Raw genomic sequence first — 27872 nt, 5'->3', positions numbered from 1 at the left:
TATTTTGGGTCAAAGGCGAGTGAGCCAAATGGATCCTTACAATAATTGCTCCCATTGGAGCTGAGTGTTTTGTTCCTTCAAAACAAAGATGTGAAAATTAGAAGGTTGGATAAAACCCCAGTTCTTCCTGCTTGGTTTAATGATACAAGAAGAGGACCCAGAGTCCCTGTGGCTTCCTGCCACTGTCACTCGCACTCCGGTGGTTTCTCTTTGGTGCTTTGTAAAGTGACTGGTTTGATTTTTGCCTCCTTAACTGCTCTCTAGAAAACACATGTGTGAAAGGGAGCGACAGAACTAGTTGCTCTGGAAGAGAATAGCGAATTCGTCATTCAGTCTCTCATCATCTGCTGCAGATATGTCATATATTTATATGGGAGTTTTACTTATTAGCTGATTTTATGTGATATATTTATATGGGAATTTTACTTATTAGCTAATTTTGTGTGATATAGTTATATGGGAATCTCACCTACTAGCTAATTTTCAGAAATGAGCTCGGATCCATACAAACCTTCTAGGTGAAAGAGACATGGAAAATATAAAATCCTCTCCACTTACCAACTGGCATGTGCTGCTGTAGATTAAAATAGGGGATCTGGTTTACCGCAGCCTGAAGACGTTCTGCTCAGAAAAGAATCCAGTACAGCTCAGGGGTGAGGAGTTTGAAGGATGCTTGGCTCCATCTGCTGGGCACCTCTGCTCTGGGGCTGGGACTCGCTGGGTTCTGCCTCAGAATAAAGCAGATGTTGGTATTTAGAGCAATTTAATGCTTTGTGAATTTGTACGTGGCATTTGGCTGCCATCTGTGGCCAAGTTCGCGTTCACATCTATCATCTGTGCTTCACTTAATTTGGGTTTCTCGTAACACTTACAGGGAGGCTCTAGTAGAATCAAGGGCTTCATTTGGCGTGTGGAAATTAATACAGCCAAATTTTCAGATAAAGGATTAGGCTGTGAGTTACATGACATCATTTAGAATGAAAGCTGTTGTTATTCCATGATAGTGCCCAGGAAATCTGTGTCAAAGTGCCGTTCTGCCAGCGCTTGCCAGATGGATACCTGCAGAAACACCCTGCTACCATGCGGGAAGATCAGACTTGGGTTCGTTAACCATGCATCTGGATGAAATTAGGCTTTTGCATTCAGTTTGGATGCAGCATTTCGGGGACATGGTTGCACTGGAAACAGGGATTTGCTTCTGTGCTGCATGAATGTTCCAGGGACTTGTGGTAAAGAACAGCACTTGAAAGCTGTAAGGTTTGCTTTAACTTCTGCTGTTTGGCAATGGGAGGATAATAAAATGGGGGTGTGTGAAAAATAAAGCCACCAAAGAAAAAAAAGCTATTAAGAAAGTGAAGTGGTGTTGAATCCATCGGAGAACTGATGAATTTCTCTGTTAAACCACTGCTTTTACCGCTCTGTGTTGTGCAGAAAAAGCAGAATTTTCTGAATTCAAGTGACAAATGCCAGTGACAAACTCCAGTTGCTGAAGGATTCTTAGGATGAAATTTATTAAACAGAAGCAAACATTTTTTTTTTAAGTCACTTGAAGTTGTGTGTATGCTTTTGAAATTCATGTGGCATTACATTAATTTATTATCTAATTAAGGCAAACTTAACCAAATGGAACAAGAATACATTGGGATTTGGTAACACAGCTTGTTCAGAACAGAAAAAGTTTTTGAAATAGAGCTTGCTTACTTGAAGTAGGAACATGAACGTAGCAAAATCCTGCTGGTGCTTTTTCTTGATTGAATACAAAGAAAACTCCCCGACTTGAAAACCTTTTGCTATGACAGCCGTCATTATTACCCGGTGACAGGTCTGATGTTCCTCCAACACATTGTACTGACAGCGCTTTCCGGATGGCAGCAAACATAGATAAGGCAGTTAGTTGCTGGTGCGGTCCGGATGTCAACATTGACGGCGTCTTTTGTGTAGTGACTTTATTTAAGTTAACTTTATCAAGCGAGGTTGTTTTCAGGTCTCCCTTTCTTCAACTGGTGCCAACAGAAGGGCACTACGTCCTCAAAGGAGGCGAGCAGCCTCTCCCAAATCAGTCACCATTAAAAATAGCTAAAGCTTTATATGTCATTTGGGCAAGGGAAACCTCATTTGGTTTTGTTCAGCCCTGCTTGCAAGACCATTCTGCAATACAGGACTCACAGCACGTTCATTTTGGGTTTGGTAGGCACTGAATTAAGTGGTAGACTAAGAGGAACGTTTTACATGTTTTTATGCTTTTCCAGTTGTATGGGAGGAGAGCACCCTGGGAGGATCCCGCCAAATGGGTGATGGACACCTACCCCTGGGCGGCCACCCCACAGCACCATGAGTGGCCTCCTCTGCTACAGCTGCGACCCGAAGACGTGGGCTTCGATGGCTACTCCGTGTCCCGGGAAGGCTCCACCAGCAAACAAATTCCAGTGAGTGATGCCGAAGGAGATCCTTTGGTAAGCTCTCACTTTTGAAACAGCAGAACCGCTTGTTTCCCATGTTTCTAGGGTTCATAAGCAGGAATAACGAAGTCAAGGACAGTTGAGGAGTGTTTAGAAGTTTTAGAACAAGAAGGCGATGTTTCTGGGGAAGTCATCAGGTCAACTTGCAGAATGCCTTCGCACAGAAAGCTTGTACAGTTTTGCAAGAAACAATAGTAGAAGCTTTTCAAATTCATTTGTTGAGGATTCATCTTTGACAAGTGACAGGGGATGTGTGTAATCAAATTTGTTTCTACGCTGTGGAATTAAATATGTGACCTTGTTAGACATGCTTGAATAACAGAGTGGAACCATTTAATTGAGTCTGTTTTGCCACAATCACAAAATAGGCATGTTGCTTTGCTTCACATGTTTTTTAGAGCTGTATTCTTGACACCAGATGAAAATCGAAGTTTTCAAAGAATATATGAACTAATAGTCTCCATGACTGGTGTCTAATTTATGCATCAGAAATACTATACAAGCATATAGGGAAATGTTAACAAGAATTTGTATAGAACGTATAAATTGAACTTGAAGGTAACACTAAATACCCAGTTTCTTCCAATGGGAAGCAGTTACTGAAACTACTGTGCAAACTGAGAATGCCCCGAAGCTGTTCTGTTGAGGTGTACATTTTTCTGGACAGTTGAGAGTATAGAATGTATGTTGCAGTTTTTACTAGCTTATATATACATATACAAATACTTAGCCAGATATCGGGACATTTGGATTCATTTGGATTTGCCTCTTTTGACTGATCTGTCTGTATTTCCATGGGTCAGAGCAAGAGAGGGGTGGGATGCTTGCAGAATCCTGTTGAGTACAGCTCTGGAATAATCCCTTCAAACTTCTCATTTTCACCTTTACTGGAAAAGCATACTTTTCATTACTAACTTGCATGATGCTGTAACGTGTTCTACAATTAATATCTCTCTTCAGAAACTCAGTATTGATTACCCCAGTTGTCTCTTCCTTCCCTTTGTTACCCACTGGCAAAGTGAATGCCGCAGTAGCTTTCATGTGGAGTCTATAATCTTTTTTACCCCAGAATACAGATAATTGTGAACTTCTGTGCCTTTGCAGATGAACATGCTAATGAGACTGCAAGAAGCAGCCAACTACTCAAGTCCCCAGAGTTACGACAGTGACTCTAACAGCAACAGCCATCACGATGACATCCTCGATTCATCTCTGGAGTCAACGTTGTGATCTTCCTCGGATAGAAATAGGTTTTTTCCATTGTTGCTCCCCGACTCGGCAAGAACTCTTAATCACAGACTCATGAAAATAGCACGTTCCTGGGCTGGGATCTCAGTATTAGAGCTGCAAGAACAACAAGACACTTGGAGTCAGTCTTGAACCTGGGTGCAGGCAACCCAAGCAACCTTTGTATTGTTTTTCCCTTTGGCGATGATGAGAACTGCACTATTCCTTTGTTTTCTCCTGTTTAGTTGCTGTAAGCTCTCATGCCTAAGATCCTGAAGATGTTAAAAATATTCGTCATGACTAAAAGTTGTAGGGTGAGGGGGCGAACGTCACAGCTATGAAGCGAACAGCTTTGTGCCATGTACTGTCCAGAAGGAGAGGGGAGAGGAATTTTTTGCCTATGCTGCTTCTGACCAAACACATTTAGGTGAGGGCTGGACTTTTACCAGTCAGCTTTGCAAATTTAACTCAGCTTCCTATAGTTCTGGTGCTATAACGATATCGCTTGCCTTGGTAATAATACTCAATAAAGGCAAAGCTACAAAACAAGGAAGTTTGAATAAATATTAAAAAAAGAGAAAAGAAAAAAAAATATAAAAGAAAAAGCGCTGCTCTCCTTGCCAGTCTGAGACCTTGGCTTTCTTTCATTGTGTGTTTATAAAGATTATATATATAAATAGGAATATATAAAAATATATATACGGTCTGAACAAATCAGGTTTTTTCAAACACTGTGTAACAATCAGTCCTACTTACAAGTGAATGATCAGGTGGCCCTTGGCAAGTCAGGGCCTGATTCTCTTCCCACTTACATCCATGTAACCCAACCGGGTTGACTTTGGGGGCGTTACACCCCGTTCAATGACGCCGAGAGCAAGTTTCCCTCCTCCAGAAGTTGGTGCGAGGGCCGTGCCCTGGGAAACCCTGCGGCTCCAGAGGACCTTGGGCAGCGCGCAGGCGTTGAGCCCTCACACAGGGGTGAGCTACACCCCCGAAAGGGCTTCGTCAGGCTTTCCGTTTCCTAATCCTTGCCATGAAATGTTACAGCTGTTTTCTAAAAGATTTTGGGTGCTTTTGTTTTTGTTTTTGTTTTTGTTTTTTTTTTTCGAAGTATTTGTTCCAATCAGCACAACCATAAATGGGTTAATTAAAACTCAGCTCTGTGACAGTTCCAGTTTTTAATTAAAAATAAAAAAGTATTTTAGCAGTATTCAGATCTGGAATAAAAACAAAAGGAGGGAAGGTACCGCATCTTTTCAGTTGAGCTGGGCCATGCTTTCGCCTTTTGGCAGAGCTGTGAACCTGGTTTTATTTCTCCTCTGAACGCACACACCTACACGATCAGTGTTAAGGCTTGTACTTCTCTTGGGGAACAACACCACCTCCCAAAGACTTGCACTTTCCTTTTTATGGAAGCGAATGCTTTTTATACCATCACCACGTCAGCTGTACCTCAGCAAAAACAGCACTCCTCAATATTGATTTGTACTAGCCTTTCCAGCTATCTTTTTGGTGCTGACTTTTAAAGCGATGCCTTATTTTTTACTAATTGTGTTTGATTAAATTAGTGCTGTATATTGTGGGGTCTTATTTAAAGAGACAGGGCTAAAGTCATCTCTTGGAATATCATAAGTTGCTGTGAATACTGTTTGTATGAGATACTAGGATTTGTTTAAATGTGACAAAAAAAGGAGGGAAATGACATAACTTTTCAGGTTCATATCAATCTGCAGCTAATAAATCACTGAAGAGTTGTTTTATCCATGCAGGAGGAAAACAAAAAGCTTTTCAACTATAGCAAATGCTGTCGTTAATAAATTACAGGATTATGCTGGTTTTTCAATGTACAGAAAGAAAACTTACTACAAACACTTTTTTAAAAGCTTGTGGGTTTAAAATAATGTAACAGACAAGTTCATGCTTCTGTGACTCAGCTTGAGAGGATGGTTTTATTATACCTCATGACTTTCTGTAACATAACTGTACTTTGTCTTACTGAGCTGGTCTTGAATCTGCTCCTGTTACAACTTTTAAGTGCTGATGATTTTTTTTTTTTAAGAAAAATACTGTAAAAGAAAAAATTAACTATTTTAATGATGGGGGGAAGAGCTTGGTGTTGTTACTGTTTTAACCTTATGAACTGTATTTCATTATTTCACTGAACGAAATACCAAGGCTTACTCAGCCAATGTTCCTAATCTTGGTGCTGTAAAAATGGGATAAATCTGTATGGAATCACATTCATAGCATGCTGATGACGAGTTTGAGAGAGGTTGAGTTTTCCAGTAGTCTTGACAATTCTGCTTCCCAGCACTGACTTTACCTGCTACTACTGTGAATTTTGGTACCTGATCCCCCGACTGAATCCATGCAGATAGAGCATGTGCCTGTAAAATACTCCAGTTGCAGGGCTAGGGCTTTACATGGACTTAATATCCTAGAAAATGCCTCAGGTGACTGAGCGCTATAAGACATAAAATGGTGTTTTATTTGTGGGGAACGGGGTACTTTTTTTTTCTCTTTTAATTTTGAATCCCGTGCTTAAGCTCGGGAAGGAATTTCTGTTATCTATAATTTGTTTTGACAGTAGCTTGGATTACAGCGAGCGAGGCAATTTTTTGTAGGCCGGTCATTCTGAGCATCACAATATTCAGTGTGTTTTCTGAAGCTTCGGGAAGCAGGGTTACCCGTTGTGCACACATCTTAGTTTCTATCAAGACTTTTCATAGATTAAGTCTTTCTTTAAGTGACTTTGTTCTCATTTAAGGCTTTTTCAAGACGCTTCCTTTTTTTCCTTACCGAGTTGGCTTGTTTAAAAAAAGAAATCAACAAGAAAGAAATGCAAGATTCTATGCAACATTCGTGTTGAGTTGTAAATTGAAAGTATAAAGCATTCTGTTTCCTACACAAACTGCCAAGAATGATACAGGCCATAAACAAGATGTGGTTTATCTGGGGAAGTGGGGGGAGGGGGTTGGTTAGCCTTTTTGTACATTTTGGAAGAAGCAAACTGCTATTTCATTGTTGATGCTTAACTTCAATATTACGTGTATGAAAACTTGTCTAAATGTGGCAATTTTCTTTCGAGAAAAAAATACAAAAACAAAGCAAAAAAAGCTCTTTGTCGATATTAAATGGAAGGTTGCTGTTTTGATCTAGTCGTTTCCAGTGGAACAGTTTATGAAATATGTTCTATAAGATGTACATTTTTTCATTGTAACATAGAAATGTAAATATTTGATTAAAAGTGCTGCATTTTGATGAATTTTTTCTAGCCATTTTTAAAGAGAAAAACTAGGAATTGAGTATTTTGTGTACGTTTATGATGTTTTCCATTTGCTCCTCTCCCTATTTAATTTTCAGTTCTCATTTAGGATTGGAATTCGTGAATGGTCTGTTTGAGATCATGCCTCTCCTTTCTCACTCTCCCCGTTTCTCCCCATTCCCCATCCCCCTGTGTCATGGAGAATAAAGCTGATGATTGTACCAGTCTTAAATTATTCATGATTCAATAAAATTGATGCTTATTTATTCAGATTTGTGGCTTCCCAGAACTTTTTGTCCCTTCTTAATCAACATTTATTACAATTTCCTCTTCACCTGTTTTATAGGGACACTGTGATTATACAGTAATAAATTTACATTGCTCATTAAGAACATGTAGGGATCTTTCCTCCTTTGTTTCAAATAAACGCTCTAACTTGGAAAAATAAAGTACTCTCTTTTCAGAAGGCATAAATCCAATAACCTTTGCGCATAAAATGTAAGGGATAATTCTCAACAGTAGTATTTTTTTTTCCTAGAGACTACTATCTATTCCTATTTCTGCTTATTTGACAGTTCCTTGTAGTTTTCTTGTCCTCTGCTCGCTGATTCAAGCTATGAGTGTCGATAGGACAGATTCAGCTATATCAAAGAAAAAGTTTTGAAAGATGATAAATTCTGCTAAAAATTCAAGATGTACATTCAAGTCAGTTTAATCTAAAAATAGCCTTCATTTTTCTTCTAATAATGCAGCAGTGCAAACTAACTCAGAGTTGATCTGTAGTGTGGGCTTCAACTGCCCCTCTGCAGCAATTTTCCGGAGGCAGAATAGAGTTGGACATGCTCAAGTGGACTTTTCTATGTTCCGTAAACTTCCTTTGATTCACAGAATTGCATGTTTTAGAATTGGCCGTAGAAAACACTCCAGCCCTGATCTTCAACAGCGTTTGAATCAATACTGGACTGGCATCAAAATGCTTAATATCTCTCAGGAATTCTTCTTCCCTTTCTTTCCTTTTTTGGCTTCCTCATTCCTTCTCCATGTTCTTGTTCTTCTCTGCTCTGTGCACACCGTGTCGTACACTCATCTTCACTTTTTCTTTCTTTTTTAACCTTTATTGAGAAAGCACAGGTCCGTTGCTGAACAGCACAGGGAAACCAGTTACAAATAGTGCCAACAAGGCAGGGGGATTTAAGGACATCTTTGCCTCTGTCTTTACTGGCTCTGCTGGAACCCAGATCACATCCTCAAGCGGCTACAACAATATCCATGTTGACCCACCACAAGTGGAAGGAGGGCTGGTCTGCATCCTCTTGCAAGGGCTCCATCCTCATAAATCTCTGGGGCTGGGAAGAGAAGGGACTGACATTGTTGCAAGGCCACTGTCTGTAATCCTTGAAAAGCTGTGGACATCAGGGGGTACCCCTGACAACTGGAAGAGGGTAAATGTCAAACCCAACAGAGGCCCCAGGAAACTGCTGGCCCATTAGTCTTACTTCAATCCCTGAGCCAAGTCCTCATAGAAACTACTACAAACCAAATAAAACAGGTGGTTGGGAGAACCTAGCATGGATTTACCAAAGGTAAATCATGCCAGACCTACATGATCACCTTCCACAACAAAATAACATTTTCTGTCTACGGGGGAGAGGGGGGGAGCACATTAGATGTCGTTCATCTGGATTTCAGCAAAGCGTTCAACAGTTTCCCAGAGCCCTCTCCTGGACAAACTGGCAAAATACAGATTGGGTGGGTGATGAATTAGGAAACTGCTACCAGGCAGCACTCAGAGTGTGGTGGTCGATAGGTTTTTTTACTCAATGGTGGAGTCCTCCAGAGATCAACAGTGGGCCCCATGCTGTTCAATATCTTCTGGATGATGGGATTGAAAGCACCCTCGCCAAGTGGTGACGCTAAACCAGGCGGTGAGGTGGACACATCAGAAGAGAGCCGTCTTGGAGAAAGATGTGGACAAGTGGGCTAGCAAGAGCAGTGTGAAGTTTAACAAAGTCAAGTGCAAGGTCCTGCACCTGGGATGATGGAACCAGGGAGCTGGGAAGCAGTCTCGCTGAAATGGACCTGGAGGTCCTGGACAACAAACTGAACATGAGTCAGCAGCGTAACAAAGGCAAATTAGACCCTGGGCTGCATCTGCAGGGGCATTATTAACAGAGATAAGAGATGTGCTCATCCCACGCTACTCAGCACTTGTTGGGACATACCTGGAGTACTGTGCCCAGTTATGGTCCCCACAATTAATGTGAATAGATGGGAAAAGGTCCAAAGGAGATCCACGCAGAAGATCAAAGGGAAAAAGAAACTGCAGTATGGTGAAAGACTGAACTAGTTGGGACTCTTCTCACAGCAAAAAGAAGGCTCAGGCTGGACGTCACTGCAGTATTCTGGTACTGACAGGGCAGCTACAAAGAGAATGGAGTGTCTCTTTTCACAAAGACCCATATGGAGAAGACAAGAGGCAATGGGTACAAATTGCACTGGGAAAGACAGTGTTTCATATAGATGGGATAAACATACCTTCCTGTATATGGTGTTACCATCTGTACCTTATTAGATGATTTCTACGCATACACATACATGTTTTTTTCAATGGGCACATGGCAGGATTGGCACAGTGCTCCAAGTACAGGGCTGTGCAGGAGGCTGTGTTCCTTGCCTGGCCTGGCTGTGGCACTGATGACAATGGTTCCAGTTCCCCCAGTTTGTGCAGGGCACAAACAGCCCTTCAGCTGGGGAGGGGACTGGAGGGGTGACACGGTGGGACCCTGCGCATCCCAGGCACAATCTGGGGCTCACAGCCGAGGATGCTGCTGTATGGCTCTACAGGTAATAACAGCACAGACTCCCTGAGAAAGTGATTGATTTTCTTTTCTTCCCTGTTCCAAAAGCCACTCTCCCACGCTGGGGGAAAGCAGAGTTACAGCAGGCACAGATGTTGAACCAGCTGGGTTCTCAAGGGATGAAATAATTGAGTATTTGCTGCCCTGAGCTCACAGTCACCAAAGATAAATCCCCTTCTCCGCCTTTCCCATTCCCCAGTGTCAGATATTTCCGTCTTGGCTGTGAGAAGGAAGAACAGACACACAAGACCACTTGGGCCACTGAGTCTTTAAAAAGAGCACTTGAATATCACAAAGCAGCAGTTGTTGTGGGAGTACATTACACACAGGATTACTTTGTTCCAGAGTTTCAAAACCTGTGGATGCTACTAGTCAATATGGCAATCTTGCCATTCCTGTGAAGCCAGGAAGGGCTTGTTATCACTTTTTCTCCTTTCCCAAAGCATACAGAGGGTTTCGTTATAAAAATAAATGCATTTTTTAAAAAAACAAAACCATTCTAGGGTCAGCAGTTTGGTATTAGCCTGACCACGATCAGTGAGCTTCAGGGAATAGGGGTGGGATGGCCTCTGACACTCTTGATGTCAACAACAAATTATGAAATGTTTTGCTCTTAGAAACACACCCCAGCTGAGCTCCCAGCCTCGTGCACACCAGGAACAAACACAATTGTCATCAGATCCTCCTAAAGCAACTGGAATCTCTCCACATTTGGAGTAAGAGACTAAGTATATGCCTCTGATATGACCCTTCAGAAAGGGCAGGTACTTCTGCAGGGCTCCCCTTGGCACAGCTGTCCTGCGTGAGCCATCACATGGCAGCTGCGAGCTTTGCCTTCACCATCCAGCTTTAAAATGGAAGCCTTGGAAGAGGAGGCTCCTCTCTTGTAAGCTACAGATATGGCCTGGCAGTTGGTGATAAGTAAGAAATTAATAAATTAATAAGCTCTTTAATTTCATGTTAAGTTATCCCTGAACCTCAAGCGGTTGTGCTTGGTGGTCATACAATGTTCTTTTTGCTACAAGACCATTGAAGGAGGCAGGGGAAGAGTAAGATTGATGAATGTCACATTTCAGGTAAGGTGTTTTCTCTCTTGAATGGCAATTCCAGGTTATTTTTCCTTTAATAAGGATATTTGCGTGGCAGAATAAGATGTAATAGCACTCCTGGTGAAAGGGTTAGTCTGAAATAACTGGTTTTGGTAACGTTCTAAGTGCAGACAAGCTGTAAAGAGCAGAGGGTGTCAGATAATTAGTAGCTTCTGTTGAACATTGAATCAGAAGGGATTATTTATAAGTGATAATCTGTTGTTGTTTGGAACATGCTCCTTTCTTGAGTATTGTGGTGTGTGCGTGATGGTACCCATGGTTTCTGGAGTAGCCAATGAATTTTAAAACAAAATATGTGTTTTGAATTAGATCTGTCTTTATAGGTCAGTTAACTATGGTCTTCTGCTTATTGTACTAGCAAAATTTAAGGTATAGGTAATTGTTGTGGTGTGCTCTATCACTTAAGGAGTCAATAGCTGGGTAACAATTCATTCTCCAATATATACATTGTTGATAATGAATGCAACAGCTCTTTTGAGCCTGGACGAGCATTTGGGTAGACTGTGCCAGTTGCTGTTTAACTTGTGTTTGTGTGACCTTTTAGGTATACTTCTGTGCTTCTGTTTTGGAAAAAGGTGTTGTAGTTTTGTTTTGTTTTTTCTTAAAAAAAACCCCACAACAACAACATATTGGCTGTTCCACTTTCTTTTGTGTTTTGTGGGATAAACACTGCCCTGCTATCTCAGGTGTGTGTTATCAACTGCTAATGGCTGCAAGGTGTTAGAGGGGTTGAAGATGATCACAGTGACGATGTGTCCCGGGTTACCTGTGTCCAATTGCCTAAATTGCAGAGCAGCTGGAGACCTGGAACAGGCTTCCTAGAGGGGTGGTTGGTGCCCTATGCCTGGAGTGTTCCCGATACATCTGGGCAACGTCCTTATTATCGTGCTTTATTTCTGGTCAGGACTAGATGACGGTTGTAGGTCCCTTTCAAGGAGAATCATTCTCTTCTCCCTTTCCTGCCTTTTCTTGAGGCCGTGGCAATGGAGCACACAGGGACAGTTGTGTTTGGGTGATATCTGCTGCATTTATTTCTTTTCTTTTAGCACACCATGAGTGGTGGGCATTAGAGTCTGTAGAGCAGAAAATAAGCTTCAAAATGAACTCTCTGTTTCAGCAGAATTGTGCTACCTGTATGCAAGGAGGAGAACGTTGATATTTCTGTAATGTGTATTTGAATCTAAATGCATTTATGGGTTTGCCTTGCGTTGTAGAAGTGATTCTTCACTGGAATCGAGGTTGAAGAGCTGTCTTAAGACTATCTTTTCCATTCTGCTTCTCTACCCTATGATAATATTCTAACTACATGTTCCCAGTCTACAAACCATAGTGTCTTAGCAGGATCATGCAGGGCAAGTGTTCACCCCCTGAGCAATAACTGGAAGGAAGGAGTAGGGTCAGAAGAGCTTTTGGAGGGAGCACAGCAGACATTAAGTTGCATTTAAGTGCAAAGGAGGAAAACCTGTATTCATTTTAACTGCAGACAATCTTTAATCCTTTGGTGGGGTCACTCCTTAGTTAAAATGCAGGTAGATATTCTTGTAAGTTTACTTAATTTGAAGCTGATGAATTCTTATCGAATCACTGCGCTGTTGACAAAATGTAGTTTTCTTTTCTTACTCCGCTCAGTCCCAGACACAACCTGTAAACAGAAATCAAGTACTACTGAATGATCAAACTTGGAAATCTACTCTTTTATTTGGCAATCATTTACTTTATTATATATACATATTTAAAGTCTGTACATGGTAAAATACAAAATAAAAGCATTTCTTTATAAGTTACACAATTAAACAGCTACACTTGTCTGTACTTTAGCTGTCATTTAATTAAAAAAAGGAGAGAAATCTTGAGCCATTGTTATGTTCATTCACAATAACCTTGGTATAAAACATCCATACAGAGTAAGTGTACAAAATAGTGTACAGTTCATATAAGCTGTGCAAAGACAGCAAAGTTCAGTCAAAAATCAAAGAGGCATATCCACTTTCCTCTGTCCACATCATGGAGAGCAGAAGCAAAGTGGAAAATAAGCACAGGCTTGTGGGCAAAAAAGATGGGTTAGACAGAGCTCCCAATGCAATATTGATGCATAAATTAAAATGAAAAACATATAAATATATACGGTTGCCATTACACGAGGCAAACTTGCATTATACATTAGAAGTCATTCCAGGGATTTCCGTGGTTGTGCTGTGCAAGTATTGTGCTATTTGGGGTGAGAAGGGAGACAGCGTTTGTTCTGTGTCCTTCAATAATGTCATTTTTGGACGGAAGGGTTGCTGGTTCAGACCAGACTTTGCTGTTTTGAAATCTTAATAGTAGCTGGAAATTCACTTGAAAGGTAGTGAAAGTGGTCACAGCATCTATATTGTATTTTTTTGTTGTTTCTTATTTGGAGAAAAAGTTTCCCCTCTCAACAGGATGTACTTTCCTCCCTGCTATAAAGTGAGGAGTTACCTGTTGCTTGCTTTCAAGAGAAAGCACCTAATTGAGCAGATGTTGATGTTAAGCAGATAAAGTTATGAAAAGCTTAGCAGATGCTATGAATATAGAAACCTCGACATGGGGTAAAAAAAATAAGGAATAGCTATAAGTAGAAAGCCTTGCAGCTATGCGATGAAGAACCTGCTCTGGAGAAGTATGTGGACTTTTGGGTGGGACATCACCTCTTCAATTTATAGGATTCTGTTTTATTTACAACTTTGCAATGTCCCCGTGTGACGGTAGGGGCAGGCAGAGTGATCTAAGAGACCGTAATCTCCTCCTCTTCATCTTCCCCTTCATCATCCTCTTCCTCTGAGTCTGAGAAGTCTGAAGGTTTGCTGGGGCTGCTAGAATGGGATGGAGAAGGAGACGTATGGGAGTCCAGTCTGTCCCTCAAGTGTAGATGTTCTGGGGACTGGTGGTAGGTTAAAGGATGCCGGGGGCTGGGTGGGCACACGGGGGGAACTTCCTCCTCCTCCTCCTCTCCTGAACATTTCTTGCCCACGTCACTGAGGTCTGGGTGAGGGTTGAACTTGGTGGGTAGAGTCTGTTCTCTGCAGCCACCAGAAGAGAGGAGCTCTCTTTCTTTGGAGTTTCTCCACTTCATCCTCCTGTTCTGGAACCAGATCTTCACCTGAGGGATGAAGCAAAACAGAAATGAAACAGTTCAGTAACACAGGGACCAGGAAAAGCCCTTTTGTTGCATGCTTGAAACCCTGCTTGTGCCCAACCAAAGCTAACGGGAACCACTAAACCTGACCTTTGGAAACCCTAGGAGAGGGGCTAGGGGGCAATAAGGCCATGGTCCATCCTGGTCCCATTTTCCTCCCCTTCTCTCAAGCTGCCGCAGAGGTGGGCAGCCCAGATCCCCACACACCCCCTCTGCCTTCCCCACCCGCTGCTTCTCTCACCTGCGAGTCCTTGAGGCCCAGCTTGGCCGCCAGCTTCTTCCTGTCAGGTTTGCTGATGTACTTCTGCTTCTGGAACATCTTCTCCAGCGCCTTGCGCTGCACGTCGGAGAAGACGGCGCGGCGCAGCATCCCCCGGCGGGGTTTGCCACGGGCGGCCAGCGGCCAGGAGAAGGTCCCGGGGATGGGGACCACGGCGGAGGCAGCTGTGGGGTGGACACACAGCACTGAGCAGAGCAGGACCAGCCCCCACCGCCCCCCTCCCTTTGGGTGGGCACCCATCAACCTGGGGTCGTGAAAAGGAGATTTAGGCTTAACTAAGCACCACCCCCCCTTTCAGCCAGCGATCGCTGGGATTAGATCTATCAACTCAAACGTGTAAAATGGATCAATAGTGGCCGGTTTTGTTGGGAGATTCAAAGGTCTCTGGCCTGAAAAGGCAAAGCGAGGCGTACCGGCTAAGATAGAGGTATAATAAAAAAGCTTTCCCTCCCACTCAGAAGCATTTGGGTTTTTTTTTTTTCAGATGCTTTTATATTTTAAGATGCTTTATTATGCTCGAGATGAAAATGAGGACTTTTCTGATTCTGAACAAAACCGCTCCTCTTCAGATGCAGTTTTGATCAATCAGTATTCATCTTTTTATATTAATCTCTTCTCCCCCCCACCCCTCCAAAGTTGGAGGATTCAAGCCGAAGACATGAAAAGTAACAGCTAATTAGCACATTGCCTAGTTCCCAATGGCATTGGTATGATAAAAAGGGCAGAGTTTCTCCTTAAAAAAAAAAAAGGGGGGGGACCTCCCCAAGAGAGACAGAGATGCTAATGAAGCGTGAATGGTAATTGTGTAGTAATGAACTAACAGAAAAAGACTGAGGACAAGCAGCTAACGCCATATATTATTGGAACAAAAGAGATTTACACTTTCAAACTAAACACAACGGCATGCCAGGCTCCTCGGGAGAATACTGATGGCACAATCGTCCCTTTCCCCAAATCATTTTCATTAAATGGACATGAAAAGCTATTTATAAAGCTCAAGTTGTTTTTGTTAGGCTATTCACAAGCTGGAGAAAGGAAGCAAATTCCATTATCCGGAGGATGAATGGAAGAGCTTGGGTTATTTTTTTCCCCTCTCTCCCCTTCCCTGTTTTCTTTTTAAATTAATAGCTTGTTTGTGTAATTAGATTTTTTTAATTGTTCCCTCAGCATCATAATACTTCAGTGCTGTAAGAATCCTACCCCTGTAGCCTTGCTTTCTCGCCGAGACCTTGTTGTTTGAATAACCAATGATGGTCTGAACGCCAAGCGATAAGCCCGAGGGGAAGAGGGGAGGGTCGGTACGTGGAAGGGAGTCACGCCGTGCGCTCCATCCGCATGTCAGCGCGGGGCGGGGGGGAGGCAAGATTTGGGGAGGGGACGGGGGAAACAGGGCGGAGCGCAGGTGTGCAGGAGGGCTGAGGTTCGCAGGGGAGCGCAGGTTTGCAGAGCAGCGCGCTGCCTCCCTTCGCCTGCGCGGGGTTTGCGCGGGCGCGGAGCGGCGGGAGCTGACCGCTCCCCTCGTGGTGCTGAAAGCGGCCGCGGGCGGGAGGGGCTGCCCGTGAGGGAGGAGTTGGGGGGGGGACGACCTGCCTCGCCTTGGGACCGTGACAATCCCGGCTAATTTGGCGATCAGCGGGGGGAGCGGGCAGGGGAATGTCAAGCGGTCACTGCCTGTGCTAAATCGGGCATCAAATTGGCGCGACTGATGCTTGAATGTTGTACTCCATCCAACCTCTGAACTAGAGCATAACCCCCGTTGTGGGAGGGGGACGGAGAATTATTGCTGGGCTGTGCCTGGAGAGGGAGAGACTTTGAAAGACCTACCTGGGAAATAGGAAGATCTGATAAAGGGCTGGAAGGATCCTTCAAAGTACGGGAAGGAAAAAGTCTTTGGAGGGACGCTCTGAAGCAACGCAGGGGAAGTTTCTAGTAAATAAATAAAACGAAATTAAGCAGAGGGTTACCACCAGTTGCACTCGATCGACGGCACGGCTGGGTCTGTAGCTTGGTCTGGGGATCAATGCGGTGATACTTCCCCCCGCCCCCCAAAAACGAGTCAGACTGAGCTCGGAGCCGTCAGGCAAAAGCGGCGATATCGCTGCGATGGTTTTGCCGGCAAAGCGGCACCCGGGAAGGCAGAGTCAGTCAGGAGACCCGTCTGTGGGACCCCGCTGAGGGACCCCCTGCTTCTCCTGCCTGTCCGGAGGCGGCAGAGGGGCGACCAGCAGCCCGCCAGCGCTCCCCATCGCCCTTCGATGTGAGCGCTGCCGGAGAGTTCTGCCACTCGGTACTAGGTTCTCCCTCCCTTTCCTAAACCGCCTCCCTCCTTTTCCCCCCCAACCCCGCCACCTTCCCTCCTGTCGCCGGTGAGTTCCCCGGAGCCACGGACCGGGATCGGGCCGCTTACCGGTGCGGGGGGCGGAGGAGAGGATGGCGTTGACCCCAAACTTCAGGAAAGTGGAGTCGCTGCTGGAAGTCTGTGGCGAACAGATCCTCCTGGAGCCGGCGGCCGTGGTGGAGCTGGCGAGCTCCGGCGTCCCCGAGTCCGTCCTGGAGGCTGAGGTTGGAGGGGACATGCTGGGCGGGGGGGCAGTCCTGGGCAGGTAGCTGGTGGGCCTGCTGATCCGGATCAAATCTTCCACCAGGAAGCTGGAATGGCTGGAAAAAGCTGACTGCAGAGATTGAGGCAAGGTGAGGGTTGGAGTCGGCCGGAGGAGGCTGGGGTAGCCAGCCGGCGGAGCGATGAGGCTGGGGAACATCATCCCTGGGGCCGCTCGTTTGTTTGTTTGTTTGCTTTTGGTGTTTTGTTTCTTTTTTTTCTGCTTTGAAATTTAGTAAAGATCCAGCCAGCAAGCCTAGCGGGGTTCTCTCTGCCCCTTCCTCCTAGACGATGGGTTTTATAGTGGTCAGCCCCGCCGTGGCTCTTTCAAAAGTGACAGCCCCAACAATGGGGTTCAACAAAGTTCTCCACTTGAGCTTCATTCAGGGCGAGCTCCGGGCTTCTCCATTGGTCCGGGGCTGCAATTTATGATTGGATTAGACTTCATAAGCAACCGGGGCACAATGGCCCCGCCACAAAGAAAGTGTAGTCATCAATTTTGCATATTGACCGCCTCTTTGGAATACAGCGCTCCAAAGGCTCCCAGCAGGGTTTTGTTCAGAGGCAACACACACAGGCTAATTAAATGCCTATTTAAAAGTTTCGAATGACATCTTGCCTCGTAGAAAGGGAATTATTTAAAGAAAGCACTAAATTTATTTGCTGCTCCCCTGCTGAGTTTAGGAAATAAACCAATAAATATTCATATAAATTTATCTGCGGGCTCCCAGAAAAGCACGGGTTTTGTGGAATGGAAAATACAAATTAGAAAACGTGGAACTAAGCTCTGTTGGGCGATGGGGGGAAATATTCGGAGAGCGGATCCCGTCGTGATTTGAGCGCGTTCTGCCCTCTGCTATTAGTATGCGGCAAAATTTGTGCGTGTGGTTGCGGTTATTTTTCTACCTGCACGTCAAAGGTCCGGCATAAAGTGAGTTGGATGTGCTACCTTCTACTTTCAGGATCCGACCTTCGTAAGAGTCTTGTGTGCGTGTGCTCTAGGGGCTGAGCTTGCCCATATCGGACCGAAATGTGAACCTTATTGTAGCCGATAAGAACCTTGCTCCCAGAAAACCTGAGCATTGAACATAGAAAAGATCCGAACAGCTTTAGGGGATCGGAGCAGCCCCCTCAGGTTCTCAGTCTGATGGTCCTTTTAAGCTCATCTGCATTAAGAAATTAAGGGAACGTCGTAGCATTTGGGTGCTTTTGGCTGAAGTAGTCTGAGCTAGGCTCGGTTTTATCGGTGTCGGTGGCTCAAAGTCTCCTGGACGCCGTCAAATTCACCTGAATTCGCTTTTTATCTGTGTGCATGCGCAGAATTTCTGGAGGTGTATTCAGCTCGGTGCCACAGAGCCCGAAGTCCCTCAACTTTGGTGTGAGGGACAAATGACATCGTCTAACGGAAAAGTAGAAAATAGGGATTTCTTTCTGGCAGCGAGGTTTTGTTTGCGGTGGCAAATATGGAAATAGGCGCGAGTGTAGTTAATATCCTTTGGAGCTGGGTGATGAAAGCGACTATTGAGAGCGGTTTTACCTGATTTCTCTGTTAAAGACGATAACAGATGTGTTAAATGTCCTATGTTTTAAAAGCACCCCATTCAGTCCTTTGGTGTGGCTGAACCTTTGCAAGCAGAAGTGTGCAGCTCAACCATGCAGCCTTTATCCTATTAACCATGAACTAACTGTCACCTTCAGCTGTTTTCCCTTTTTACTTTTTAACACAAAGCTTTCTCAAAAATCTTATTAACCAGCTTTATTTCTCTCGATGGTTTTTGTCCGGACGTTTTGTGTCGATTATCTCCATGTCGATGCTTTAACCATGCAATAAAAGTGCATCTGCGATTTATATCACATTAGGGAAGAAAGAAAGCCTGTTAAACCTCTCCCTTGATTCAAATCAAAAAGTTATTTATTAGGGAGGACGCAATCAGCCCTCGAAATTGTATGATCCTGACAAGCTTTCCCGGTGCTGTACGCCGGCCTCCAGCAGATGAGCATCTGCAGAAGGCTGACTTGGAAGATCCGCTGTCTGAAAGCATCACTTCGAAACAAAACCTCGCTGGAGTTCCACCCCCCCCAGCCCCGCCCCTCCCCAGTTTTGTTAATCTTGACGCTTAGCAGGTAAAGAAAACAGGGCAGGAAGGCGAGGGCTGAGCCTAAAAGGGTTCAGGGGTTGGCGGCGGGTCCCCGGCACCTGCCCCGCGTCCCCGCCGGACACCGCGACGGGTGTCGGGGTGGGGGGAGCAGCGGGGGCCGCCCCATCCAGCTCCGGGTTTTGCTTTCTTCTCGCCCCCGCTCCGGAGTGATCTCAAGCCCGTTTATACGCATGGCTGCTCTCAAGGTGTCACTTAGCAAGCGAGCGGGACGGGAGCGGATGGAAAATGCAAACAGGGAGTTCCTGATAAAAGAATTGATTTGCACCCCCCTAGCCCACTTCCCCGCCCCCCCCCCACCGCAACTCGGCTTTTCCCAGCACAGCTCCGGCTCCTCGGAGCAGCCCGGGCGGATCCGAGAACACTTAGTTTTTTACAGTCATTATAGGTTTCCTTTGAGATGATTTACTCCTTTCTTTACATATACATTGGGGGCATTTTGCCTGACTATAGACCAACTGCTGCTAATTTCTCTGGTTTAAAAAAGGGGGTCTGACATTTTCTGGAAGGTTGGGTCAAACGCATGCTGGGGCACACGTGGACCCAGTTCCTTGTGATGCGTCTGAGCACACTCATAAAGAATTCCTTAAGCACCAAGGCAAAAGGGACTAGACATCTATTGAAAGGGAAGATAGACCATAAGAAACCAAGAAATCAGACGAAAGGATCTTATTTTAAGTGATCTCCTTTGGAAATTTCTTTTCAAAGGCGGTGATCATTTAAGAGAAAGGGTATTCTAATGTCTCAGGATAAAACCTGTGACTAATGCCGTTTGACCTATGCTCATGCCGTTTTGTGCTTCCTGCCATTCATTTTAATGTCGTTATCTTCAAATTTATTTCTTAAAAGTCACTTACTTTCTTTGTCGCTAAAGGAAGAAAAAAAAAAAAAATCCACAAATAAACCCTAAAACCACCGGGAGCGAGGAGGGCGGGGGAGGGGGGGTGGTGTAGGTCTTGAAGCCTGCGTGTGTCCCGGTCCGAGGCTGGTAATCCGCATGAAATTGGGAGAGCCAGCACTTCAAATCCGGAGACCAAAGAGCCGGGGCTGGGCCAGCGCCTGCCCGCAGCCGCGGAGCCGCGCTCGGCGGCACCCGTCCCGCTCCCCCGGCAGCCCCGACGTCTCAATCACCACGGGGAAACCACCCCACGCAGGACCAGCCCCCGAACCGGGCCGGTCCCCGGAGCTTCCCGCAGGCCGGTGAAAGCCAAATTCTACCCCCTCATCCAGAGCCAGGACCCCGAGCGGAGTCCCCGCTCCGCCGCCTCCGTCCGCAGCCCCGTGGTTTCTCGTTCTCCAAAGCTACGTAGGAAGCGTGTGTATGTGTGTACACCTTTTATTTAATTTATTTTTAAAATTATTATTATTATTATTTTTCTCCCGGGGGAAGGGATGCTCTGTCCCCGGCGCGTCCCGACTCCCTAACGATGCTTATCGACCTCGCCGGGAGCTTGAATGGAGGCTGCGGGGGCGAAGCTCTATTAAGACACCTAAGGCTTCACCTTTAGAATTCAAGCACAAGGAACAGTAACTGTTGGTTCGTTCAAAGCTCTTCTAGATCCCCCCCCTTTTCTTGAAAATCCTTCTATTGTGCCAATCAAGCAGATGGTTTGCAGGAAATATAGCTTGGCCCCAGTGACCGAAACTAATTTTAACTAGCTTTCCAAGCCTGGCACGTTTGTTTTGCTCTTACAAAATAGCTAAAAAAACAGCTGGCAAGGGTGAATTAAACCCATTAAAGACACATTTATAAGAAATTATATTCACATAGGTTGCTTGAAACCCCCCTAAGAGGGGAGAGATGAGCGTATTGAAATGAAAATGTCCCCGAACACACTACCCTCCTTAACATCGCCTGAGAGTCTCAAAACATTTTACTAAATAGATTAACTTGACTATTGTTTCGCATCACATTTATCAGCTTCATTAAGTGAATAGCTGAACAAATATATTACGCATGCATGAAAAGCTCTTTTGGGGGCTGCCTTATTGTGTCCTCAGCCCTGACAGGTGGTTAACTGTGTTTCTCTCCCCTCTCCCCCTCTCTCTCCCTGCGCAAAGAAAGAGGGATCTCGGACAGAGCGCGCAGCCCAGACTTGGCAAAGGGACCTGGAGGGGAGAGTTACTTTCTTTTCCCTCGCCATTCATGCTGGCCAGCCCAGAGTGCACGCAGCCTGAAATGCAACCAGATGATCCGATCATGTCAAAAGTAATTAACTTTAGTTTGGTCTCTGCGTCTTGCTTGTGCTTTGCTAACTCCTTCCAAGCCTGTTTAATTTGCATCCTTTCTTCCAAATTTGATTGTTTTTGTCCACTTTGCTGTTTTATCCTCTCCCCAACCTCCACCTTTGTTTCAAAAAAAAAATAATCCGGGGTCGAACAGTCCCTCTTCTTTCTTCTCCACTGATCTGTCTAATAAACAAACAACACAACTTCCCTAAAAACAACTCTTTTCATGAGCTAAGATTTGCACGTTGGGAAAGCTAGGATTTGCGAAATGCAATATGGTGTTTTATTTGCTGCCTTAATAATTATTTAGCACGGTGGAAACTAGCTGGGAATTGGGCAGAGGATGTTTGGATTCTCAGATGCTGGAGGCCAAGGTCCTGCTTGTTTTAGTTGTGCTCTCTGCCCCAAGAATTTCACAGGTGAAGTACGGAGAGCGAGAGAACATACTTTCCTGTTTCTTTGCTTCAATATGTATCTCTCTCATTTTACTCAAGTAGGTAAAAAGATTAAAAATCCTGTGATTGTTTGGTTTTTTTTTCAAATGAGGTCTTAAATCTTCTACTACCACCTCCGTGCAAACCAAAGTGGTGATCCTTTGCTTATGACAGTGGCAAATTTCTCTGCTCACTGATTCACTGAAATCTCTAGGCATTGGGAGGATTTAAGTGCTGGGAGTTGAGGATCCTGTTATTTTTTTCCACTCATTTCTGTTCCCCATTCTCCAGGCTACGATAGCAAGGACAAGCTTTCTTGGAGGAAAGGACTCTGTCAGGGCAATTCAACAGGAGAATGAACGTGTCCTGGGGTGGATTTTGGCAAACCTGACAGTTTGCTGTCACCTTAAACTGAGGGTCCCTGAGCCCGTGCGTTCCCTTGATGCCTGCCGCAAGAGGGGTCACAGTCTTTTAGGGGTTGGTGTCCACCCCTCTGTCTGCTGGAGCTCTGTCTCTCAGAGAAGGAAGAACAGAATGAATATTTAACTACCCTGTAGGATTTAACCAGGACCTTTTATTTTTTCTACACTTTTTCTTAAAAGAACCAGACCATTAGCCCTCAGTCCCTCAACTTTTACCATGCCAAACAAATGACACTGCACTTTCCTGGGGCATAAGCCTCTTGGAATGGTTTAAGAGCTCTGAAGAGCCCATGGCATGCTGGTGAAAGCCCAGGTACTTGGAAACACTGTCCTAATTTGAAAGTCTTCCCTAATTTATGTACTGGTGATGAGTAGCCAGAAAGTTTGTGATGGGCTGGCAGGCTCTCTTTGCTCCTTCTGGGTGAAAATCCCTTCAGGTGATATGATCTGGTGGAGGAAATGGCTGTCTTGGGTTTTCCAGGTAGGCACCAAAGTGGTTCTAATGAACCAGTTCCTTGCACTGTGCCCCATCACCCTGCAAGTCATACTGTCATAATTGGTGCAAATGCTTTGACCATGCAGATATCAGCTTCTTGGCACGAACCTAATTGCTGCAAGAATATTCCTGATTTAAAGGTGTGGAGGAATGTTCTTCGAAACCTAGCATTTTTCTCTCTTTGAGTCCTATGTGAAGGTGCTAAAAGCTCTGTTGACAAGGATTGACCTATACACCTTTTGGTGGGAGCAAAAGCCATGTGATAAGGAAAGCAGAAACTCAAATACTGTGTAACAGTTACTTAGCAAGACAAAAAATGCAAAATGTCCTTGTTGGGATACTGCAATGCTCTTAGAATCAAAATGGGGGAATACCTAAAATAAAATAATAATAATAATAATAATAATAATAATAATAATAATAATAAAGTTATAGGGATTTTTTTTATTATTGCATTGCCTTGGCATATAGTGATTTCACCCTGGAAGTCTTACACTGGTGTCCATTGGGGCAATGGATTCACAGTCAAATGATTCTGCTCCAGACCATGGGTATATCCATGTCTATAGGTCCCTGGCAAACTGTAGTACATCTATGGAGGAAAATGCTGTACACGGGCTTCTTTGAGGAAGGTAAAACACTTTTTCCCCACCCACCCTGTCCAGGAATAGAAAGCTATTGATATGGACTATGTTTGATTTCTGGAGCTCTGACTGAAGAAGTGGGTGGATAAATTTTGTCCCTCATTTGTCCCAAATGAGAGAAGGTAGCTGTGTTTCTGTTGTCCTTTGAGGATGTTTTTATCAAGTGTGGTGTTTCAGGTAGAGAAAACCAAGGAGAATGGAGCAATAGTGACTAACTTCATAGACTTATGCATCATGGACATCTCTCCAAGATTCTCAAGTGTAGGTCTCTGGATTCAGCATGACTGGATCCTCATAAAGCAAATAGATTTTACACTGGATCTCCACTCATGACAAAGAGTTGTTCTCTTTAGAAAACATTTGGCTCATCGTGGAGACCAGAACAGGACTGCCCTTCTTCTGGGCTCTGCTTTGCAAGCAGTACAGCTTCATGATGTTCAGAGATGAAGGGCTTTGCGGTTTTATCACCGGGAAAAAAACTGATGAGGTTTGGCTTTCCCTTGCACTTGTAAAACTTTCTTGAAATAGAAAAGAACAGAACCTTTCTCATGGGAGTTTCGATAACCTGTAGAAAGTATGTTCCATCTCAGAAAATTGTGTTTCTTTTGGACAAACAGAAAAAAATGCCTTACTTGTTTTCCACCAGCCAGGAGATTGGATAGATACATGGTGGAATGCATTGCCTATTGATGCCTGCAGCTTTCTGAAAGCAAACAGAAACCTCTAGGACTAAGGAGAATGCAAGTATATAAAGAAAGTTGTAGAAAAGCTTTTCCCCATGCCTTTGGCCCAAGAATGTTGCTCGTTCTGTCAGGGCTGAAGTCAGGGGCAAAACTCAAGATAATTTCAATGCAGCGGGGTTAAGCCCTAGAAGAATTTGAATGTATTTGTCTCTTTTCAGTACTTTGTCAGGAGTGTTTTGGTACCGCAGGAGGAAATATCAAAGATGACTGAAGTTTAAAATTAGACAGCCAGGAGTTCTGAATGGCATCTTCATAGTCTGAAACGGGTTTTCTCATGTTTCTTGTCATGCCTGTAGAAACAAGAACTACTTAACGAATACGATGTTTTTGTGGTTGCATTCATATCTTTGGCTATCGTGACATGAATTTTGTCTTTTAAAATTTCCTCTGCTTTTCCTTTTCCATTAGAAATGTAAGAGGGTGGAGAGCATCAAATCCCGTGTCTCTAGAAAGGTCTTCAGGGGCATTGGATGTGATTTAGCAGATTTTAAAACTGACTTGAGGAAATCTGGTAAGGTTAGGTTGTCCTGGCACAGGACATGGCTCTTTTTGAGGAGCCATATTCAGGCCAATACTCATCAGATCCAAAAAAGTCAGGAGAGAGGAGGTTATTGCAGCTTTAAGCTCCATTTTCACTCTCCAGATTTGTGGATGTCCTGGGCTAAGGGGTAGTTCTCTAATGTCTTTTAAAAGGTTCAGGCTAAGGCCTTAAATGGAAGTCTCAATGTCAGTTCTGAGGCTCCAACCCTAATATTTCAAAGGATTTTTTGAGAAGGATGAAATAACTACGGGACTTTCAAGACGTACTGATCTGAGCAGAAGGATTCCGCAAGTACATATCTTTATTTGGGGAAAAGATCCATACCAGGGTTTTAATCTGGTTTCAGGCCCCGGAGTACAAAACAGAAGTGACTCTGGTCTGGGTTGGGCTGAGATTGAAATTCAAAACTGGGTTATTTGCACTCTGGGCAGATGGAACAGGACTGTGAAACAGTTTGACTATTTCCAAGAAAAATACATCGGCTCTGTACAAAAGCTTTAGGAAGAACCTTGTCAGGGCTTCTTTTACATTTACCATCTTCCTTAAAGGAGCAGGTAGGGCTGATGTCTCCAACACATTGCAGCTCCTCATCACCCCACATTTAGTGTCTCCAGGGAGCTGTTACTTTTCAAACTGGGTTTTTCTGTTGGGAAACTGACTCTGGTACAGAACTATACTGTCTGGCCACATGGAATAATCCATGAAGAAAGACAACTGGAGTAGTTTTCCAGGGATGGGTTCTTTTCAGCTCATGCCAGGGATCTGAAATGTTCCCTGATCTGGGGCCATGTGGCCAAGAGGATTGTCCTCCTGCTGCCCTGGCCTGGTCACTGTGACGTGTGTCCTTAAGGTAAAAACTACATCTTTAACTTTGTAGCTTAGATGTGTTTTAAGTGGCACTCTCCTGAAGACCTGCCCTTAAATCATAGGGTTTGTTTTATGACTTACATTTTCAAGTAAAGCTTTGTTTAAGCAAGACAGCCAAGTAATTACTCATAGCTTTTTAAGAATGTGCACTTTGTTTTCTTTTCCTCTTAATTTAAATTCCAATGTACGCAGGACCCCCATTTTAAAGTAGATTCTAACCATGACTAGAGAAGCTTAGTTATCAGTTATGCTCTATAAACAATATGGGGTGGGGGGAGATATTTTGATCAGAGCTATTCAGTCCTTGTTTGCTAATCTAATTACTAAGTGTAGGTTTCCTGACACAGAGCTGCTTGCCTAGAAAAGCCTTTTCTCACACCTGGTGGATTGTTTAGCCAAGCTTTTTAAACGCTTACAGTTTTAAAGAAATTTAAAAAATAAAAGGTTTTTAAAAAACAAGTTCCTGTGCAGGGCAATAGAAAGAATTTAGTGGTTGTCAACATGAGTTTAGTATAAAGGTGCTGTGTAAAATGTGGGTTCGCTTTACATTGACCTTTGCACATAGTAGCCCAAAACATTGTTTTACTCTTTTTTTTTAAGGGTTAGGGAGAGTATGAAAGATAGCAGATGCTGGCGACTGTATTAAATGTGTGCGTGTGCATACATATATATGTATGTAAGGAGATGATGCTCCTATATTTTTAGATGGTTATTGTTAGTGCCTCAAGTGCTCTGCAGCTCTGAAAGGGCAGCTTTGAATTGCAGCCCAAGCAAAACAGTATTTTTGTGCTGTTTAGTTCCCCCCCGATTTCTACAAACAAAATAAAGTACCTTGTCCAATAAGGTCCATTGAGCAGGGATGATGGGTTAAGAGTGGGGGTCCGAGGTGACGGCGTGGGTGCTTGTTTATCAGGGAGGAGTTGTCAGTTGTTGGCTGCGCTGGTGAAAGGAGGGACGCGAGAGGCTGATGGCTGGGAGAGCATTGATGTGAGGTAACGGGGTAATCGGATTGAAAGTTAGCCATGGTATTTATGTCAGTTCACATTTCGTCAAATGAATAATATGAGGTTGCTACCTAGCCCAGGCCTTGGCCCGGGGGTTGGGTTATAAAGAATCCAAGGCCTCATTTGATTCAAATATAAATTAATTCTCACTGGAGCGTTGGCTGATTAATCTATTTGCATAATAGTAGGAAAACTGCAGTGTGGTTACTTTTTTTTTTTTTTTTTTTGGGGATTTGGACAAGAAAAGCTTTAAATTCATTTGAAAGAATAATGTGTGAGAAGTCAGGGAAGCAAAAGCTCCTCTATAGGGCTCCTGAAGCCATTTCTTTTCCCCCCGACCCTGATGTGCAAAACTGAAGGCTAAACTTGTTCACATGGAAGTCTGACACCCTCCTGAAAGAAAATTGTGTTCTGATGTCTAGTTACACTTACAGTTTTGTATTTGATGTAAATAGTGCTGCTTTCAGTAGTTAAAACAATGGTATCCTTTATCATTTTTGATATTTAATAAAAATGAAGCCTAAATAATGAAGACATAGTGTGAAGGTGGAGGAAAAGTTGAACTGCAGTGATGTGGGGAGAAAAAGAACTAGGAGAACCGAATTCGCTTGAAACGTAAATGTTATTTGTGTGTACGCCTGGTTATCATTTGCTATAGGGGAATTAAAGGTCATGGTTCTGCTAGCTACATATGTCATAACAGCATCATGAGGGATGGGAGAGTGAGTGGGTCTTGATGAGCAGAGACCCAAGAGAAAAAGGGCTTTTTCCCCCTGCAACAGGTCTCTGCAGCATCTCACTTCTGCAGGTGACACCTGAAGCACATCCTTGTCACCGAGGACAATATACAGCAGTGTGTGCACCCAGACGCATGCACAGCAGCTCCCACATGGTATTCTATCACATCCCACTTTTGCCTAAATTTTCAGGTCGAACAATGTGCGTCTCTATTGCCTGTATAAACTGTTATATAGGGCTTTTTAAAATTTGGTGTGTGTTTGTTTTGTCTGTTCGTTTTGTTTTCCTCACTATCCACACAACTGCGGTGTTTGACTGGCAAAGGTTTTTATGTTTGCACACAGATACTATGACTTTTGTGGATCATGTTTGGGTCCATTGAGTGGACAGAACTGTGTGAAACTCACAAAACACAGCAGGAAGAAGCTTCAAAAAATAATCCAAATCCTGCTCTCATTGAAATCTTTAGACATTTTGCTAGTGAGGGGAAAAAAAGTGCTTTAATTAAGCAAAATGTAAACCTTCAAGCAAGGATGTTAGGATGCAATTATAGCACATATGTATAATGGGAACCTTCAGCTCTATATTCTCTAGAATGAGTTGAGTATTTACAGAAAAGTTGGGCTGTTACTTGGACTCATTTG

General features: G+C 43.9%; 2 protein-coding genes and 1 long non-coding RNA gene across 11 annotated transcripts in view; 2 read left to right on the top strand and 1 right to left on the bottom strand.

Annotated features, from left to right (window-relative positions):
* The window catches only part of NAV2 (neuron navigator 2), a 372685-nt gene extending 365462 nt beyond the window's left edge, over nucleotides 1–7223 (top strand). For all 9 annotated transcript variants that reach the window (XM_065065515.1, XM_065065517.1, XM_065065511.1 and 6 more), the window contains 2 exons: nucleotides 2250–2453; nucleotides 3564–7223. In XM_065065515.1, the coding sequence (XP_064921587.1) occupies nucleotides 2250–2453; nucleotides 3564–3689 (330 nt within the window). In that variant the 3' untranslated portion in view covers nucleotides 3690–7223. The remainder of the gene's footprint in view (nucleotides 1–2249; nucleotides 2454–3563) is intronic.
* Nucleotides 7224–10712: 3489 nt separating this feature from the next.
* Nucleotides 10713–27872, top strand: part of LOC110365161 (uncharacterized) — an 87680-nt gene continuing 70520 nt past the window's right edge. Inside the window, exon 1 of the long non-coding RNA XR_002424414.2 lies at nucleotides 10713–10885. This is a non-coding gene — a long non-coding RNA (uncharacterized LOC110365161). The remainder of the gene's footprint in view (nucleotides 10886–27872) is intronic.
* Nucleotides 12612–17301, bottom strand: DBX1 (developing brain homeobox 1). Its single transcript, XM_005511062.3, has 4 exons — nucleotides 16763–17301; nucleotides 16180–16281; nucleotides 14317–14519; nucleotides 12612–14039 (listed from the first exon to the last, which is right to left on the bottom strand). Exons 1-4 carry the CDS (start codon nucleotides 17115–17117, stop codon nucleotides 13665–13667), a joined length of 1035 nt encoding a protein of 344 aa, XP_005511119.1. The 5' UTR covers nucleotides 17118–17301; the 3' UTR covers nucleotides 12612–13664.

The sequence above is a fragment of the Columba livia genome, chromosome 5 (assembly GCF_036013475.1).
Source record: "Columba livia isolate bColLiv1 breed racing homer chromosome 5, bColLiv1.pat.W.v2, whole genome shotgun sequence".
Taxonomy (NCBI): Eukaryota; Metazoa; Chordata; class Aves; order Columbiformes; family Columbidae; genus Columba; species Columba livia.
This window is presented reverse-complemented; position numbering and strand designations above follow the sequence as displayed.

What these genes read in the sequence shown, in the direction of transcription:
- DBX1 (XM_005511062.3), bottom strand. Translation starts at nt 17,117, where the DNA reads ATGATGTTCCCCAGCCTCATCGCTCCGCCGGCTGGCTACCCCAGCCTC. An exon ending in CTCCTCCGCCCCCCGCACCG is followed by an intron (nt 16,282 to 16,762) that starts GTAAGCGGCCCG and finishes TTTATTTACTAG; the next exon opens with AAACTTCCCCTGCGTTGCTT. An exon ending in CAGATCTTCCTATTTCCCAG is followed by an intron (nt 14,520 to 16,179) that starts GTAGGTCTTTCA and finishes TCCACCCCACAG; the next exon opens with CTGCCTCCGCCGTGGTCCCC.